General features: G+C 41.0%; 1 protein-coding gene across 1 annotated transcript; it reads right to left on the bottom strand.

The window, feature by feature from the left end:
* Window positions 1-2,355: 2,355 nt before the first annotated feature.
* ubtd1b (ubiquitin domain containing 1b) lies at window positions 2,356-20,861 on the bottom strand. Its single transcript, XM_049562635.1, has 4 exons — window positions 20,085-20,861; window positions 9,014-9,241; window positions 8,738-8,895; window positions 2,356-7,678 (listed from the first exon to the last, which is right to left on the bottom strand). Exons 1-4 carry the CDS (start codon window positions 20,164-20,166, stop codon window positions 7,409-7,411), a joined length of 738 nt encoding a protein of 245 aa, XP_049418592.1. The 5' UTR covers window positions 20,167-20,861; the 3' UTR covers window positions 2,356-7,408.
* Window positions 20,862-21,173: the final 312 nt, after the last annotated feature.

Raw genomic sequence — 21,173 nt, 5'->3', positions numbered from 1 at the left:
TAGCACTTACATTAGCTCACATCTGTAAATAGTTTGTAGTTTATGGTTCAGAACTGTTTTAAGTTAAGTGTTGTAGTTTTAAGTTAAGTCTTTTTGTTTTAAGTTAAGTCTTTTTGTTTTAAGTTAAATCTTGTAGTTTTAAGTTAAGCATTTTAGTTTGAAGTTATGACTTGTAGTTTTAAGTCTTGATGTTTTAAGTTAAGTCTTGTAGTTTTAAGTTAAGTGTTGTAGTTTTAAGTTAAGGATTTTAGTTTTAAGTGTTTCATGTGTGAAACAAGATGACACACCTCGCTCCACCTGTCAGTCTGCTGCCTCCACCCTCTGCCAGGAGCTTTGACCACCCAACTGCTGCCCCATGCTCCACCTGCAGCGTCTGAACCTCCAACTACAACCTCTGCCAGCAACCTGCAGCCGCCTCCACCTTCAGATTCTGACAGACAGCTTCTGCCAAGTCCACAGCCTCTGTCAGCAACTTGCAGCCGCTGCCTCCACCTGCAGATTCTGACAGACTGCTGCAACCAGACCTCCACCTCCAGCCTCTGTCAGCAACCTGCATTGCCGCCACCGCCTCCACCTCCACCTGCAGATTCTGGCAGACAGCTGCTGCCTAACCTCCACCTCCAGCCTCTGTCAGCAACAAATTTAAAAAATGTTTTAACATTTCGTCAACTATGTCTATGGCCTGGCGCCTTTTCTCTAAATTTTGTCAGACATCAAGAGCAGTGGCTTGTCTTGAGTCCTTAGCGAAACTAGGTATGAATCAAAAATCCAGAAAGGAAAAGTCTTGGAGGAATTTGTTTACTTTCACTGCAAAGTACCAAATATTCATAAATACTTTACAACAGAGTAGCTACTTTATGGTAAAACGTGTTGTTGATGAGACCTATTGGTAATGTTCGTAAGCTAAATTAGACTTATTCGACTATGGATTCATCACCCTCCTTAAATTATACCATCTCCATGGGGACTAATTGCCAAAGACTTTTCACATTTTTCATTCTTATGCACATATGTTAATAAATATTCTTTCTACTATAAAAACAAGTCTCTCCTTATTGAATTAGTTCTTTGGTTGTTTTACAGTCGTACTTTGCTAGCTGTTCAGCAAAGTGAAGGCTCTGTGAATATAGCTTGTGTTCAGGTGTTCACTGTGCCCTTACCCTGTGAGTATTTTTTTAGGTTATATCTTGAATAATAATCCAGACATTAACACAATTATATTCAGTTTTCTTCACAGGAATTAATGAAATGATGGGTGTACTATATATTTTTAAGAATGATTTTCTTACACCCCTGCATGAGCAAGTCTCTCCCTAATCCAAAATCTACAGTGCTAAAAGTGGGTGAAGATTCTCAGTCATCCAGGTCATGGTGATCTTATGTGCTATATCACAGACAACTGAACTTGCTTGAGTTTCTTGAAGATTTTTCACTGCTCATCCAAGAGGATGAGAGAACTCGAGAGGCGAAATGTCTTCAGGAAACTCAAGCAAGTCCAGTTGCTTACGATATAGCACATAGGATAGAGTGCTAAAACTCAAACCTGTGATGTCACCCAGTATAAAAAGTCTGGAGCTGTTCCATAGACAATGAATTGTGAGAGATGTAGAGAGTACTCAGGGGAATGTTCTGAGCATATGGAGACATTGCTGTTTCAGAGCTGAGAATAAAGACCATTTTCGTATAAAAAAGAAAACAAACAGTCTGTGGGTCCACAATATTAGGCTCCCATTTATTGTCTATGAAGCAGCTCCAGACTTTGTACATAATGACGTCACAAGTTTGAGACTTATTTCTCTGGTTTCTGCCTCTGAGAGAGAGTATCTCATGTTCCCAAATATGACGATGAAATATAAACTTTACTAGGTTGTGGAAATAAGATTTTGGAATACTTAATATAGGTGGAGTTCTCCCTATGAAGCTTTGACGACCCCTAGTGGGGGTTAGGACCCTCAGGATGGGAACCACCTCTACATTAAATCACTGGTGGGAAAGAACTTGATTTCAGTAACTGCTACGACCCTGTGGAGCGGGTTTCTTCTGGAGGGACTGACACCTTAAAATTCCTTAATCCATTCCCTTTTACACCGAAGTGATATGTTGCACTTTATAGATTCAAACAATGGCCACTGCTTGTTACTAAAATGAGTCGAGACTCAGAGCAAGCAATGGGACAGAAAGCGACATGAGGACAAACACCCATCACAGCTCACTGCAGCAAGGACGCTGTAACAAGAGACGCTATCGATGAAGTTGTCAACAGAGCTTTTCCCCACCCTGAGGCTCAATGGCACCCTAACCTTCACAGCTGAGACATGCAGGGCAGAATGCTAAACGGACACCGGGAGAGAAAAGTTGTGTAGGCATTTTTAATATTTAGATATTTACTCTGTGAAAGATGAGAGGCCATCAGAAGACGAATACATTTTAAAGTGACAAACATGGAAACAGCTGATTCTCTGACACGAGGCGTCAGATTGTAGCAGGCTTGGACCTGTTGATTGACATTTCTTGAATACTCATAGCTGGTGCTGTATGAAATCTGTGGATTTAGAGGAACAAAACAAAAATGATATGAGGTCTATGTCTATTGTATTGCACATACAGAGAAAAATGCTTATTCAAGTTTGCGGACAATGATTACGAAATATCCCCCAGAAGAACCATTGGTACAAGAACAGCAAAATAAGGCCTGGAAATAACAGACAGAGTGATTGTGATCAGTGTCAAGGCTGAAACTGCACAGAAAAGACACAAAATAATGATATTTTTATATAATATTAAATGTTTTCTTCATGTGGTGAGCTGTGGCTCAATTAGGTTTCACTCTGATGGTTTCATTTTATCCCCTCCATGATCAAACTGCTTGAAAATATTGTGGCAGGAGCGGTGAATGAAAACAAGGCACATCCAGCTACAGATTGGTGTGTGGAGGGAGAAACAGCAAATACTTAACTGTGAGCGTTCAACCATGACGAGCACAATATAAGATACATTCACAAAGCAGGTCGTGATTCCCAACCCTGAAGTGCCTGAATATCTATTCTGGGATGTAACCCAAACCTGACCTGAACATGACCTGGAAGCGACAGTCATGCAAAGACGAGATTTTTGTATCTTTGCATCTCTAGTCTCTGGGATAGGATACATGTGGGCTGAATTTCCCTCTTTGAAATGTATTGTGGGTAACATTTGCGTTAGTTTTGCAATTTCATAAACTTGAATTTTGTTGTTTGTGGTTTTTTAAAGGTTCACAAATAGATAGAAATTCCAAGCGTCCCATATTTCAAAAAAAAGTAACTCTCAAATTCAGTCATTTTGCAGATTTGAAAATTAAGCCAAAAGTAAAGTGTCTCAAGTTGTTATAAATCAAGGCACCTAAATTAAAGATGTGAAATGAAAACTTCTTCCTTCCAGTGATAATAATTAGGGCTGTCAAAAATAACTTGTTAATTTCGATTTTATTCATCACAGAAAAAATGATGCCCTTTGATCTGGTGCGTCACTGAAGGCCACAGTAGCGGTGTCACATGATGGAGGCAGACAAGACAACGTTGCTTGCCCCGTGAATGAACACTTACATTTAAAAAACGCCCCGATGGAACTGTTGATAGGAGCACCACTGCAATTTCTGCAGTAAGGAATTTTCGTAACATTGGAGTACTTAAAGCCTGAAATATCACTTCTTAGCAAAGCATTTAGCAGCGAACCTGGAGGTCTGAGCTAGCATAGCCTCTGATGCTAGCGCTAGCCGTCAGCCTCGTCAAGCCACACTCAACCAGGCGTTCACACGCAATCTCGGCAAGTCTACCTGTGACCGACTAACTTGCAAAATGGATTGCAATGGACTGCAAACCAGTTTTGGTTGTAGAGGACAGGGAGACAATTGTGTCTAAAATCCAGCAGCTTTACCACAACACATCCGTCGGAATTAAATTGAACTGACATATTTTTAAATACTCTGACAGCAAAAAATGATGTAATGCAATTTTAGATTAATCACAGAGCATGTAATGAATTAGATCTTTTTTTTTTTTTTTTTTTTTTAAAATCGCTCCACAGCCCTAATAATGTGATCCTATAAAGAGAAGTTCAGATGAGCAACTCAAAACCCTGGACACTTGAATTTTCTATCTGGATCTGTGAACCCCTTAAAATCTTTGATATTTCAAAACTTAAAAGGTTTTGAGTGTAGGATTTAATGACATTTAGTATTTAGAACTATGAGTAGTATGAGTAGTTTAGTATGAGAACTATGGTGGCCAATGTCAAAACATAAATGGTTTGTCTGTTCTGGGCTACTGTAGAAACAACATGGCAGCCTCCGTGGAAGAGGACCCGCTCCTTATGTAGAAAGAAATCGCACATTCCAAGGTAACAAAAACAGAATGATAACTAGTTTCAGATTATTATAAGTTCATGAAAACATAGTTAATAAGATTATATACCATTTCTGCCAATAGTTGCCCCTCAATCCTACACACTGGACCTTTAAAATGACACACTAGAAATGTGAAACAGCAAAACAATCAGCTTCCTGGGTTGCGTCATGTTTCTTTATGTTCTAACACACTGCTCAAAGAAGCTGCAGTGTAGTCAAACATATCATAAATGTCTCAGGCTCATGGTGAATTCAGAGTTCAGAGAAACATCTGCATGCTGCCAGATATAATTTCTTACATGTCCATATGATCTGTGGGAGCAAGAAACTAAATGCAGCTTTTGATGTTCACAGCGCTCAGACAAAAATCTGATATGTCACATGTGAGGGGGGAATATCTCAGCTGTGCAAGTTGAGCTGCAGTGTGAATGTAGCCACCTTGTGTAAATGTGTTTTACCAATCAGACTGTCAGGCCTGATGGGAGCTTCAGCCATCAGCTGCCAGTATATGATTCAAGGCAATTTTGTCTGTGGCTGATTTGTTTCTGTCCTCCGGCAGCCACTGTGGTTAGTGACAAAGCTGGAAGAACAATCCAAAACAATAATCTTTTGCTGCACAATGATGACCAATCAGAATCACTAAGGCTGTACTTGTACATACATGTTAAAGGCAAGTACTGAGAAAATGGCTTTTTCAAACACTGACTGTGTTACCTGACTTTTAAGAGGTACATATTTATCTTTTATTTCATTTAAGCAATGTTTCTGCTCAAGCAAGCAAACAGTTGATAGTCACAAAATGTCTAAAACAGCGTCCCTCCCTTTGCCCTCCAGACACAACAAAAAGTCTAACGTTGATGCAGGTGTATGGTGCTAACAGGATGCTATCAACTGAGAGGTAACATAAGTGAAATGAAAAATTATATGAAATTGATGACCGTCACTCGTCCAACATCTGCTTTTAATGTCAAATCAAATCATGTCTAAATCTGTGGACTGTCCCTTTATGTGATATTTCTTAATAAAACACTAAAATAAATAACTTCCTATGTGAGTTGTTAGCACTGCCGGTTCCACTGAGAATCAACACTTGATGTTAACGCTCTTTGAGGCCCTCAGCTCATTGTTTTGATTCACCGCTCCACATAGAGTCCTGATGGTTCTCACCAATCCCAAACAAAAAAACATAGACAGTGTAACAGTAGTGGAAATAACAACCGTGACGTCACCTATTGGTTTGTGGACGACCATTTCGAAGCCGAGTTTGGCATTTTAGCTGGGGTTTTTTTTGTTTTTGTTTTTTTTGGAGCCAGAAATGATCATATTTGGACAAGAGAGTGGATCTGATGGATACGCATGGCTACACCTCTCTTGATCGACAGAGAGCCATGGTAGTCACCCGTCAATCACAAGATAGTAAGTGTACCTTGTTTAATTAAATGAGAATATTACTTAAAAAATGAACATTGTACTGTATTGAAGAAGACTCGAAACTACTAATTGAGACCATAAACTCTTAGGGAAGATGTTTACGGAGGTAATAAATCAAGTTAGAAGTAGGGTCGTTTTCACATTGACTTCTATACAATTATACTTCTCTCTGCAAGCAGTAGAGTCACCCCCTGCTGGCCATTAGAAAGAATGCAGGGTTAAGGAACTTACACACTGGCTTGCTTTTCAGACCCGGAGGCTACGTCCACTTTTTTTTTTTTTACACAGACTATGTCCAAAACATGTCGGCAGGCATTTCTGGCAAACAGGCTCACACAAGCCATTTATATGCTGGTGAAGAAAGTCAAACACTGAGCGAACAAATGTGACAGATACTTTCCTTTGAGGACCACATCAAGTTGATGAGGATGAATGAATACTGATCTTACATTCATCATGTGGTGAGAAAAGGGACAACAAGCCCTAAGCAACTGAACTGACTACATCAGGGCTGTGTTGCTGCCCCCTAGTGGTCTGGCGGTCATTAAGTGGTCAATAATGCAGCTTTTAAGATCGTATTTTTTGTGGGGGACTTTTGCCTTCCCTGCACAATTTGATATGATTGACTGAAAAGCTATGACCGGGGAAACAGTCTTGTCTTTGAGCTACGTGGTACTGAAATGTATCATATGGGCCAAATGCATATTCCTATACATACGTACGCACACGCACACACCTGCCAGCACTCACACATTAAATGTTTTGTTTGCAATATTCTTGAAATCATTAAAAAAGGCAGCAGTTATAGCTTGGATTGATCTAAGAGTTCCTGAATCTAAAAAAATACAGAAGGCTTTGCCTAGCAGTAACACTAGCGTCTTTTCGGACATTAACCCTTTTTTGTTTCATTTTGTAGAAGGCACACAAACTACCACAAAAGTATAGTTATAATCTTCAAATGTGCAAAAAAGCTCTGTTTACATTATTTCCTCAATAAAACAAAGAAGGAAAAAAGAAGTTCAGTATCTCCCTCTCCGCCTTCCCCTCCTGTTTCTGTGGAGGAGAAAAGGATTGCAGCGCAGAGTCCACGGGCATCATAGTGGAAATGTGCTTTAGAACCAACACAAACACCTCTGCAGTTCATCCGTTGGCACTTAGTTAGCATTAGTGCAGATAAAAGGGCAGAGGAGGAGTCTGAATGTGCAGCGTGATGTGCATGTTTTGTATGTGGTTGAAATGGCTGCACAACAGCATGACGAGTTCTGCTTTTAATTCGAGATGGTTCAAAGAGACAAGGGGACGAGGAGCTCCAGCGTTAGTGTGGTGACTGGATTCACTTAAAGAACAACCCGGCAGAACCCCAAACTATAATGACACGTGGCAGATGACAGAAAGCAGCACTTTTGAGTTTCTTTCTTGTGTTTTTGCTCCAAAGTAGTTTTGTACCTCCACAGTACGATTTTATTTCAATAACAATAACTGTTCTTAAAAAGTATAAGTTATCCAGCAACACGGAGGCACCTCTGGTCCTTCAGGGTCCGCCAACCACCTCACTACCTACTGCACCATCCCTCCATCTGTCCTCTGTGTCCTCCGTTATTCAGATGCAGGCGATGAGGCAGTGTTGGTGGGTGACAGCTTGGGGCCTCGGAGGGCCTGCGGGTTGACGATGACCTGGATGACAAAGTCCTTCTGGATTTTAGTGTCCTGCAGTCGCGTCTTGTCCGTGAGCAGCTTCCCGGAGAAGAACCAGCGCTGGTGGGCGGCGTCAATGTCCTCCTGGGCCTGCAGCTGCTTTTTTAGTAGCCCTATGGTGTCAGCCATGCTGGCGCTGAGGCGCAGGTCTGTGCCTGTGGAAAGTCGTACCTACGGCAAACAGGAAGTGTGAAAATTAACACCGATCAAGAGACAGACGCGTAAAATTTGTCTTTCAAGGATAAACTAAAACCTTGTCCACACAGGACTAGTATTACCTGGGAACATCTAGTAATTTGTAAGAATTGTGGAGGTGGTCTGTGATCTTAACCCTGTGTCAATCTGCCATCTTTGTAATTTGCCAAGTACAAATTTCAGCCGATTACCTCCCATATTTCACCAAACACAGGTTGTGTGGTAATATTAGTTCCAGGTAAATCAGCATCTTGGTGATTAGGAGTTGTTTTTATTAGGTTTTTTGGTTTTCTCCTCGCCTCATTTCTGCCTCTTTCCAGGTCAAAAACTATGGAGGTTGTGTTAGGTTGTGATTATGAAAGAACGTTTCCACCGCATTTTAGGCACAGGAGGTTCATCTCACTTCTCAACAGGGAGACCCATTTGTAGGAAGCTCAAGCTCAAATCAAATCAGAAGAGCAAAATCTTGAGAGGTGATGAGATGGATGACGTGACTGAACTTGTTAGGCTTGTTGAAACCCACATTTTAAAAAATGATAATAATAAAAAAATCAAGACTTGGTCAAAACCTAGTATATGGCTGGCCTGTGTATGAAATGCTACAGGGCTGAAATTTGAAATGAGGACTTTTAATTTCAAACAGGAAGTGGCTGGCATATACCCAGTTGGACCTTGATTTGCTTTGACTTTCGCTTTACAGAGCTGGCATGAGCTGTCCCTGTTGTGATCCAGCCCAAAAACTCATGTAAATACATGTTATGATGAAGAACAGTACTGTGAGACACATGTTAGAGCATCGCCATGTTTCTTTTTGTCAAGCTTGTCTGACCTAGCACCAGTAACTAAGGGCTACAGGACTCTGGATTGTTCGATTAGCAAGTTATCTTTGATAAACATGTTGATAATCACTTCAATATGTATGCTGCATTTGTTGGAGGTGTGAACAAAGATAATACAAAGATGAGACACTCAACTCCCAATAAAATGTGAAAAACAACCATGCAAGTCTTTTAGGAGCTGTGCTTGTGACAGTACCTTGAGCTGGAACTCCTTCTTGGGTGCTACAGGAGGTTCGGGGCTATCGCCAGGGTCGTCATCATTGCGCTCTGAGATGAGGTTGACAGGTGGAGCAAGGCAGTAGACGGGCAGCTGGTAGCGGTTCCCGAGTTCATCGTAACACTCCGCAAGAGTACCTGGAGAGGGGTGTTGGAGAACAGGATATGTTGTTCTACCGACTTTGTATGTGAGAGTATTTTTCTTGACGAGTAAGAACTAGGGTGGTTTTGTGATTTATGTGTTTTCTGTCCTCACCATGTGGCAGTGTGATACTGGCTCCATCCACTATTGCCTGGGCCAGCTCGTGGTCGTTGCACTCCAAGGCCACGGCTGCAGCTTTCAAGGCGTCCCAGATCTCCTTACGGCCCTCGAAGGCCGGCGCCGTGTCCCAGAACTCGTCCCGCTTGCTCCGTAGCTGGCCCTCTGTCATCGGATAGTCGCTCTTCCACTTGGGACGCTCTTTCTTCAGAGGCTCGTTACGTCCTGTGATTGGAAGAAGTGAGAGACAGTGACATTAAAGGAATGCATCATCACAAAAATAACCAGTTGTTTATGTGTTAAGTTGAATTCGGGAACATAACATAACATGATTTTTTTCCTCACATGCTTCCACGGTGAACGAAGAATCCAAAAACTCACTCATTTACAAACTCACACACAACTCGTGCAGTATAATCGAAATCTCATTTATCCAGTCACAGGCTCAGAGCTTCCCAAACTAAGTTAAACTAAACCTCAAAGCCAGAACATGAGAGCTGCAGATCTACCACTGCCGCAATCTGTTAGTTTGTGTTATTGTGTGAAAAGCTTGGTTTGGATTCACTTTCAGTTTAGTTTTGAATGTCAGGGTTTTGTGTTTGGGAAGTAATGAGCATATAACTAGATAAATGAGACTTGACTTAGGGGGTGATCACACAGAAATGAGACGCTAGAGACGCGGTTGCTTCAAAGACGCTTGAAACGCTTATTCAATGCGCGCTAGCTAGTGGCGTCTGACGCTCAAAAAGTTTAAAGTATTTTAACTTTTCAGCTACAAAAACACGTGTCTAAAAAGAAGCCGGAAAAACGCCTGTCTAAAAAGACGCTTGAATGCCGGTCAGACGCACCGTATCATAGGAAAACAATTGTTTAACTGGCGTCGCGCTTCTAGCGTTTCATCTCTGTGTGATCGCTTCTTTACACTTCAAAAGTTGTGCAACAGTTTAGAAACGGACGTTTTGATACTGTTTTGCTGTTGTTGAACAATGTCCCCTTTGACTTTGATTCTTCAATTTTTTTTTATCAGTTTTTGGATTCTTCGTTCACCATCAAGGCATGCAAGTAAAACAAAGTTTTCCTCAGTAATGAACGTAACACAGGGTGAGTGATTGATATTCAAATGACCGTTTGAGGGGGTGAAATTTTCCTTTGACTGACATACACAGAAAAGTACAGACCACAAAAGTAAAATGTCAGACATTTACAAACGCAAGTCTAAAATGCTAAGACAGTTCATGTTATAAATAATACCTGCACTACTTTATCAACTGTTCTTTCTATCATACATGTACATGTACAATCGTCTTACTGAAGTGGAATCTGTGGAAATTCGTTTTTAATGGATTTTCAGTACCACAGATGATTTACATGGATTCCATATAATTCATATCCTGTGCTTTCATCTCTTATCATATTTGGCAGTGGAGAGAAACGCTACCCGTCACCAGAGATAGAGAACATCTCCCCCCACCCCACCACACTATGTCATCCGAATCTAAAATTAGGAGGTCATTCAGAGTTTGCAATATGCATGAGGCACGTGTAGCTTATGTCTCTCTAGTAACCTTACCTGTGTTTCCCACCATCAATATTAACACAAAGCACACTAGGCCAGGAGAGCACTTACGGTATATTAGTGGAGGACTGACGGTCACAAACAAAAACAACAAGCTAACATCAAGAAGACACTAACATTTCTGATCACCATTCAGCAGGTTAACATCTTAACATTCACTAGCAATTCGGCAAGCTGTTGCTAAATGACAAAGACACCACAATTTACCAAACCTGCAATTCCCTGGTGAAACATTCCCCACTGTGGGTTGTACTTAAACATAATAGGCTGTGTTAGAACTGTGGTGTTTTCTAAATGGTCGCCAACTGCCAGTCACTTCAGTTTATGTTGTCATAAACACCTTTACTACTTATCAAAAGCAGCTTCTAAACCAGCCAAAGCTTATATTTCCAAATGCCTAAGAGGCAGAGATGCCAGTCACCGAGGAGAGGAGGGATGGAAAATGAAGAGGAGTATGAAGGAGGCCGCACACATCCAAGAGGTTGCATTTCTTTCAAACAAATTATTTATAGTGCAGGCGGCTTAGGAGGAGTAATGTGGAGGACGTGGGGCGGTGTAGGATTAGCACTTGGAAAGGAGTGAATCCCAAGTGAAGCAAAGGGGCTTCCTCACTGCCACTCAGCCAAAGTGGTAGTGGACACATGTCTGTATAGAAGACAAATGGGGTAAAATTACCTATCCTTATGTGGTCCATATCTTCAAGACACACAGGTACACATGCAATATTATTCCAGTTCCCAGGGCCGAAACACACAACAAACTATACCAGAGGTTTTCAGTCTGTTAAGTATTCAACTGTCGTTTATTTTCATTTTTAGTTAATCATTTCTCTTTAAATTATTCATCTGCTCTATAAAACATCAGAAAATAGTGAAAAACGCCCATTTTTTTTAGATTAATTTTCTGTCAAAAAACAGGACTCAAGTTGTAGTCAACAGCAAACTCACTGACCCCATGGCAAATGACACTTCCTGTTTACGATGTGGGTGGTGTGTGTGAGCGTGTGTGTGGGTAGGGCACAGTTGTCTCCATTTTGTCTGCAGGGAGCCCACATTGTGTGACTCTGAAAACCCTTAAAATATATAAATATTCACCCTCTTTTCAAGTCAGAAGCTTTGAGGTTTGAGGTCACTTAGGAACAGAGCCTCCATTACACACTGGTTTGTCAACCAGAAAGCGCTGACAAGTGGATTTAAAAAAAAAAAAAAAAAAAATCTCGTGCTCAATATGCATATTAATCACAATCATAGACTGTATACAAAGATGAGCAACACGTCTCCAAAATATCCAAGGTACGGTCACCGCCATCTTGCGCTGGTGATGTCACTTGAAACCACAGTCTGCACAGTAGTGATCAGGATGTGGAGCTGAAGTATCCAGTTGCTGTCCATAAAATCGCTTGGCTCAATCGCAGCTGTCAGTCATGATGTCACATCCCCTTTTCGTATACCGTAAGCAATTAAAACCACATACATCATAAAAGCGAACCCTTGAACATACATTAGCATGATAAGAACTACCTAAAATGACAAAAACCATCTCTGGGAAAAAATGATTTGATGTGTACTTTGATCTTTTAGTTTGGCCCATGTCCCTGAGGTTTATGACGTATTCTGCAGCCAGCCACCAGGGGTCGATAGACATGTTGAAGCTTTACTTTTGAGGAGCTGTCATGTCCTTCATCTTTAGTATACAGTCTATGGTCACAGTTGTAGATTAATAAATAATAAACTGAAGGGCTCCGAATCAAGATTGCTAGTTTATGTTAAATAGAAATTACTATTATCTGATTTTTTGTATTCCCCATAGGATCAATATCACTGTTGGCCCCAAAGCCAAGTTTTTTTCCCACTAGTTTTTAACCCTTGTTAAAATGTTAAGTTGTGAGGTGGTAGGCAAATTTTGTTACCATTGAACAGAGCGATGCAAACTGCTGGATGCAGCATCAAATTTGGATACAAGTTGTATCATTTTTCTGACTCTTGGCAAGAAATGGAATAAGTGCATTTACCAAAAATGTTTACGTAATGGTGCATGTAATATACTGGTATTGACTGCATCATTAACCATGATACGTGAAAATAAATTACTGATAATACAGGATAATATCATGTAAGCAGTAATCCAGCGCCTCTTAAATAATTTCTTTCTTTCCATTCTCGCCATCTAGTCTTATTTACCATCCATTAAGTGCTATTCTTCTTTTTTCATGCTTTAGTACAGATAGACTCACTCTCCACCTCCCTACACTCCTGTTTTAAGTGTGATTCATTTGCCAAAGAAGAGAAAAAATGCGTAATAAACAAAGTTAAAGATGAATTTGCCTGATGAGCATCATTATCATTATTTCAACTGAACTAGTGAGCTATGAGTGAACTATTTTGGACACAATAATCATGTAGTAAAAATCAAATATATTGCCAGCCCTAGTGCTCCTCTTCATAGTGCTGCGCATCCATTAATAAGGCTCAGCTTATATGCAGTTTGGTGCACATTATTTCTGCCAAACAGGATAATGCACATTTTCCTTTCTCTCCTTACTTACACACATTATTATGTGATGTGATTAAATGTTTTGCTATGTACTGTGTACAGCAGAATGAACTCTGTTAAAATATGAATGAATAATGTCACAGTCTTGCACTGTGAGCTGCCCTGTGATTTCAGCTGTAGTGTTTTGGTGACTCCCATTTCCGAAGAAAACTGACTCAGAGCTCAGACTGGTTATCTTTCAGTGACACACTGAGTCAACATGACATTTCCAGAAGATATTTTCTGAAGGGTCAACATGCTGTAAAGTCAGCACAAGCAGATGTGGGACAGCTAAGGACTTAAACGTTTGACAAAAATAATCAGAACAGGATGTGAGCTAAGAATCAGAGACAACAGTTTAGGCTTTAGGCAACAGGCTTTAGGATGCCTTTGAGTTTCTTTAGACTTGAATAGCATCTTTTTTACCAGTGTATTTTTTTGTGCCCTCCAGCAATCAGGATTTCCAAAGAATAACAAGCTAGTTACACTCAAGACAGAGAACATACTGTATAAAACCACCTGCCAAAAAATCCTGTTATAAGAAACAAACAAGTGGTAGAAATAAAATTTAAACAGGGTTTTACATTTTATGGAAATAAGTGTGGTTAGGTGGACTGTGTGTGTGTGTGTGTGTGTGTGTGTGTGTGCAGCAGGCGGCAACAAAAGGAAGAGATTCACTACATAGCCCGTTTTATCAAATGTAACTGAAACACACCAAAACAGAGACATGAAGCAATGCATTACAGACACATGAGACAATATCAGGGTGTTTTCGTCCGTCTGGGCCCATAAAAACAGGTGCCACGTGACGAGGCTACAGTGAAACATGCTGTATCTATGAGAGTTAATGAAATACGTCATAAACAAAGTATGAGGATCATATAGAAGGATGTATGTCAGGATACGATCATCACAACACACTCATAGGTGGCTGTTAAAGGATTACCTGCTCCTGGGAAAACACATACTGTTATTCTGGCCCTGCTAAGACATTTAACAGCTTCTTACATTCCCCCGACATGAGGCAAACAACGAATAAGGGGTGTTTTCTGTGTTCCTCTATAAAGGCAGATATCAGTGAACTGGAGCTGATCGACAGGATAGAAAGAAGTGCACCCAGACCTAACAAGACACAGGACACACAAGCACATGCACATACACTCCCACGTGCAGTCAAACGCACACATACGGTGTCATCTTTTTAGCTGGTTATCTTATCACCACAACGGTGCATTGGGCTTCCTGCAACTACAGATAAAGGTAGCCTCCCTACCTTGACAAAGTCCTGTGTAGCATCTATGTTACTTTTGAAAACATTCTCAGCAGGCCAGGGACAAATGTAATGTATCCTGTTACTGGTTTTCGACAAGCCTGCACAAAATATTTCACATACACTTGTTTACCGCTGTAGCTTCAAGAGCCTAGTAGACCTCTAATATCCCTGAGGAGCTGAGACATACTCTCCTCTGCTTTAGCTTTCACGTCTTTCGCGTTCATTTCTACAGAACATCTCAAACTATGCTTTGAGATTAGGTAAATCTATTTCTGGGTTCAGTTATAATACTACTATGTTCGACTGCAGCATTAGCTACATAACCCAGCTACTGATGCTAACTTACTAACCTGGAGTGCAAAACTGTTAACTATAGACGAATTCGGCGCGCGATTTGTGTATGCCGCCACCTTGCGGCGGCGCCATTGCTGCGGTGACATGTGTCAGTCATCAATTCATTATGCTGTCATTGTGAACTGAGTCTCTACAATGACAGCATCATGAATAGCTGGATTGATGATGTTAGACAGTGGCCTCTGGTAACTGATGAAGGTATCTTAAATGAGTACCGATATTAATATAGAAATTAATCATTTGTTTGAGCGATAAGCAGGAAAGATTAGAGTAATAGGGAGATAATAGACTGTATCATTAAACACTGTGTAATATAACGTTAGCATACGTTACGTGTGCTGACGTTAGCAAGCTAGCAGCGTGACATTTAATCATTATGGACAGGCTACGTGACTAAAAACAACAACAACACATGTTTGTGTTTTGTTTTAGGTATTCAAGAATATTTTATTGATCGCCTGGCCTCCGATGACCAGAAAAACGGCAATTACAGGTCTCTGATTGATTTAAGATACCTTCATCAGTTACTGGAGGCCACTGTCTAACATCATCAATCCATCTATTCATGATGCTGTCATTGCAAAGAGTAAGTTTACAATGACAGCATAATGAACTGATGACTGACGCATGTCACCGCAGTAATGGCACTGCCGCAAGATGGCGGCATACACAAATCGCTCGCCGAATTCATCTATACTGCATTTTTGAGGCAAATTCATGAGAACTCAAAAAATGACTTGCTAAGATACATTGGTACTGATTGGCTAACAAACATTTTTTACCAAATTGGGATCGAATCAGTATTGAGTGGGTAACTACAGTAGAAAAATTAACTTGTCCGTGCTTACTCTCTGGTGTCATTCAACTTTGTAATTATGGCACCATAACTTGACTTACTTTATTACTTAATGGACAACACTTACACTAATACCTATATATCTGCAATAATCTCATATTGGCTCACATCGGCCCGGCCAAATTGAGCAGTCATGCGCTAAGCTCAATTTTCTGACTGATTTTAATTACTGATACAACACTAGCTTGAAAACCTAGTGCTAATGCTTTGAAATTAGGGCCAGGTGATGTGAAGAAAGTAAAATATCATAATATTTTTGACCAAATACTTAATATCAATATAATTACTATTGCTCCTTTCACAAAATATTTACAAAATGAGATTTCTGATAAATAATCATCAGTAAAGTGGTTATCATTTATGAGTCAGGGGTTAGCAACGTTCATTATCAAAAGAGCGATTTTTGACATAAAAAAAATCTGTCTGGAGCCAGAAAACATATTTGAGTCTTATGATTACTAATATGCCTAAATGGGCATTCATCAATATGTTGTACCACAAGGTGGCTACTTTGCCGTTGGCTTTTTGTTATTTTTGGTACTTCCGACTATGTAGCGTTTGCGGTGAAAGTAAACGGATCTGTCCTGGCACTATTAAATTCTCTATTTTCCTCAAAGACTTACTTTTTGGATTTGGAATCCATAGGCAGCTTTGCTCAGAGACTAAAGACTAGCCAACGCTATTGAGGGTCAGCAAAATTTGAAGGGAAAAGAGGCCACGCTATACACCAGTGATGCACATTTTAGTTGATTAAATGTTTAAACTTAATTTGGTGGATATGCTACACAGTTTTACATTTGAAGAATGTAAGAATTTCTTTCGGAGGACAACAAAGATACATGAGAATTAAAATGTTGAAAAAAAATAACTAAATAAAGAAGGGCTCCAGAGCCACAGGTTGCCAACCCCTGGACTAAGTGGGTAAAGGCAAACTACAGAACACCTAGAATAGTCTGGTAAGTTCAGAAAATGGCATCACTTTATTGTAATGCAGCCTTTAAAACAAGGAAAAGACAACACTTACGGTGTTATGATAGCCAAAATCTAAGATTATATCTAGCTGATACCAGTATATATCGATATTGTCAATCCACTACCTAGCCCCACTTGAAATGTCTATTCTGTCCAGCCACCAAACCAAAATGAAACTATATAAATTAACTGTTGTAAAGAGACTAGGAAACCAGACAATACATTAAAAAAAATGCAATCATTAACGCACACATTTCCGCTACCCGAGCTTTACCTGTAAGTGCAATATTTTATTTTCTGTACACTGCTAATTAAAGCCAACAAACACTTCCACTTTATAATCAGCCTAGCGTCTCATGCGATCTTCAAAAGACGATAAATCTTAGCTATTTAGACACAGTGGACATGTTGTCCAACCCTGCTCTACCAGGGTATATATATTCCAACCTTTGGCATGCAAATTGGGTTTTTTATCCCTTAGGGCATGAGATGCAGAGAAAAAACATAAATGACAGATACATTTCATCCAAAGTAAATAAGGGCAAAAACTTTACGGCTTTAGAAGAACTAAAATCTATTAAGTCACACTATGAAAAAAATCTAGAAATACCACATGAATCTTCTGTTGTACTTGTTCTCTTCTTCTGACATGGCTGTCTGTCTGTATGAGGGTGTGTCAGCAGCGTAGAGTCAGTCCCATCAAAGAAGCCAGTCAATGACGCAACAGGACATGATGTGACTTGTTTGATCGAAGCCCGGTCTAATAGGGAGTATCATGTGCGTAGGGTATGTTGATACCAATTTAGGATGGGAAATTACCACGAGCCACGACCAAAGCCCAGAGAATCTTGGCTGTGAAGGCTTTAACTTCAAAAAGTCTATTCATCAGCCACTTTGGCAGGAAACAAAGAAAGACAAATTATTTTGAAGGTCATATTCTGCTGCTCTAAAAATCTGTATCAGATGTTCAAACTGGAACACAGCCATGTGGCCGGGGTTCAGAAAAGTCCACTTCTGATACGAACGCACAGAGCTGGAATCATTCTTAAAAATGTTCTGTCTTTCTGATGTAAACTGGAGACAATTCCTGTTGGAAAAAAACTGAAAAACTTTCCATCAGCAAAGTTTGAGGAAACAAAGGGGACAGAACCTGCATCCAAATGAATAACAGACACTTAGATTCCTAAACAGTCACTATAAAGGAAACTTCTTAGCTCCGGATATGCTGAATGTGACAGTAATGGAATGACCTCAGTGGAGGTTTCACCACATCTCTGAAGGAGCCTAAAGGTTGTTTACCATCCTAAGTGGGGTAATAACAACATTCATAACCTGACAGATGTGTAGAGCCTCTAATAATCACACCATATATCATAAAACCTTGCACTAATATCATTGACATTGTTTTCTGGGGTCCAAACTATGCAGAAATTCAAAACGTCTGCCAATTCGGCTGTGCGGCGCCTGCGTCATTCAGTTTAGTCTGGTCGTAAATATAACATTTACTCTCACTAAGTGCTGAAGCAGCAATCCAAATTCCATCTGTCACTATCAAAGACAAGTGTAGGAGAACAAAACATGGCAGTGAGCCAGTGTTTATCTTCAGAAGAATGTTATCTTCCGGGAAGGTAAGTAACTAATGGACATGAACTCCAGCCCCTGATGTGAATAATCGACATATATCAGCAACTTCAGGAATCAATGTAACCCTTTGCTTCAGCCAACAGCAGCCTCCTGCTTGGTCTCTGCATATGCATTAGGAGTGCAGTGTGAAATGGTGCTCACAGGGCTGCCATACTATCATTTTTAGATAGCTGTTGGCCCAACAAGCTCACCGTTGTGGGATTAAGTGTGAGGCTGGAAATTGTTGGGTGAGAAAATCGTCAGCCTTGTCATGGGTGCAATGTCAGACAAATGTAGGTGTTGCGTGGGTGCAGTTGTAATCACTACTGAGAGTGGGTCTGGCGTAGTAGAGTTTGCCTTAACACCACAGTCTGTGTGCTGGCTACATGAGCAAAGACCTTTCTCCGTGAAGTGACTGGTAAAAAGCAGCAAGACAGAACTGGTGACTTGTGTGTTGTCCTGCAGAGGGGACATGCGCTCTCTACATTGGTCATGTGAGGTGAGGCCGGCATCCAGGTGAATTGTAATGCACTTACACCTACAGCTACAAATGTGTCTCCAGCAATCAAAGAAAAGACTATTCGTCCAAAATCCCCAAATCTCTACTGGTGCCCTTCAATGTCCTTCCGCTTTACTTGCCGTTATGTAAATTATCAGGAACTTCAGCATTTGCCATTGTCCAATATGATCTCTATCTAATCAACCAACATTAGCATACACAATGATCCAAGCATGCCAATGTGCAAGTTTATATAGAGAAGATTTGTAGTGCATTGTGAACGCAACTGAATCCCTGAGCATGGAGGAAGACCATCCAGAGTGACGTACCAACTAGTCTTCTTGTTCTTCTATTTAGCAGCAGTCAGTTTGTCCACAGAAAAACAAAAGATGTGCAAGGAGGTGAAACCCAATCACAAGTGGTCACTTGAGATGCGTTTGAATCTGACGCAGGAGTGAAATACACCTGGATACAAGGAGTCTCAACCACCTCTAGTGGTGTTATGAGCATTTTCTGCACTTTAATATGTATTGGGTGTGTACTTTACATACATGCAACTAAGCAAAACTGGACAGTTGTCAGATACCAAAACAGTGGTGCCCCCAGACATTTTTCAAAAGGGTTGCCAGATGAGACCACTGACGATCTTGCGGAGGATGCACAGACTAATACTGGTACAGTTAACATTTTGAGTTCCACAAAAATCCTGTTGTAATGTGTTATGTATTTGTATATGTGATAGATGATTAATTGTCCTTCTTCAAAGGACAAATATACAACTTTAATATGAAGGAGTACATTGATCATTAGAAGCAGAACATTTCTGGGAACAAGCCCTCTCAAGTTCAAGGGACTTGTGGGTACCCATACAACCGATTTCCATTCAGGTATCTTGAAGTGAAGGTTCAAGAGATCCCTCTGAAAATGGCCATACTAGTTGTTCCCTTGCCAAAATTTTGCCTAAATCTGGAGCATTATTTAGCCCCCTTTCCAACAAGCTACGCCAACATGGCTGGCACCAACGGATGTCTTAAGTTGTCTGGTTTCACAAAATACCACTGTCTTCACACTAATTTAAAAATTAGTATGGCACAGCCTCTTAAAGGCATAAAAATTGCCCTTCAAGCAATTGTTAAAGGGGGCATTGCCCTCCTGGACACCCCTTGGGGCGCCACTGGCCAAACGCCATCATTTGTCACACAGCAGGGGTTAACACAGGGAACTGGCAAAAACAGAGGGAACTACCATGTATTTGCAATGCCATCACGAGAAGCTGACAGGCGGAAGGTGTAAGTAGTAGTTTTGCAAGAGTAAAAATGTGAAACATGTTATGATTTAGTGAAGGACCTCACACATATATATACACACACACTGTAGTCTTACCTCCTCGTCCACCGTTCCTGGACGAGCCTCGGCTCTGTGTGTCCTCCCAGCCTTCCCAGTATCTCCCCACACATCCTCCCATGGTTAGAGGGCTGCGGATTGTTTCCACGCGTCGTACTAGCTGAGCAGGGGGCCCATCACGGGCGAAGACGATGAACTAGGTCCGAAGAGGAGGACGGGTCGCAGCTCCAATGCAAACCTCATCCGTATCAGCAGAGACAGGGACGCTTGGATGTTTGACTGCAGTGATCTTCACTTTAAAGATCGTGGCTTTAAATGCGTTTTCTCTCTTTATGTGTCAGTGCTGTCTGTGTGTGACACGACCCCACAAGATTCAAAGCTCGTGGCCCGCACTGACGTTACAAGAGTTTGCCAAACCTACAAGCCGCCGCAACATCTGCCAAACCGTTTTTAAATGTTATAACCACAAACAGGACAGTTGTCTAACTTGGCTGTTAAGTTGGGCTAGTTGTAAATGTTGAAGTCCAGCAGTCTGAGCAGCGCGCACCTTCCTCGCTAACAAGCTAACAGGGCCAACCAGCTAGCTACTACTACATCAGTAAACACAAACTTCCGCGCACCCGTGACCGTTTCCCTGCACGTTGACTTTCCTCCAGATGCAGTGGATAGTTACCGTCTCCCGCTGACCTCGGTGTACTGCTTCAATTCTGTGCCGCTGTCTTCAGATTTGTTTTCCTAAAACCCCCAAAACGATACTTCCCTCTCTGCTGGTAAAAGGTGACTGACTGGCGGCGGAGCTTGCGCCACCGAACTTTTTTACGCCTGCGCGTAAGCACGCAGGCAGGTGTTGGATTCTCTGACGTCAGGATGAAAAACAATTATGAATGGAGGACTCTGAAAATAAAGGCGACACCGCCGGAAGTATCACATAACTATCACGCGCAGCCATTATGCTTCTTGTTTTTAGTTTATTATCCTTATTTAGACTGGTAGTAAGTTATTCAAGTCAGTACAAAAGCACGTTGCATCAGTGAAATGGGACATCTGTCACAGAGAGGTCCACACTAGGTTGTACGTAGTATTTTGGAATTCGGACAGCACATGAAGGCAACACCAAAAACTAAATGT

This window comes from Epinephelus fuscoguttatus, linkage group LG20, assembly GCF_011397635.1.
Source record: "Epinephelus fuscoguttatus linkage group LG20, E.fuscoguttatus.final_Chr_v1".
NCBI lineage: Eukaryota > Metazoa > Chordata > Actinopteri > Perciformes > Serranidae > Epinephelus > Epinephelus fuscoguttatus.
This window is presented reverse-complemented; position numbering and strand designations above follow the sequence as displayed.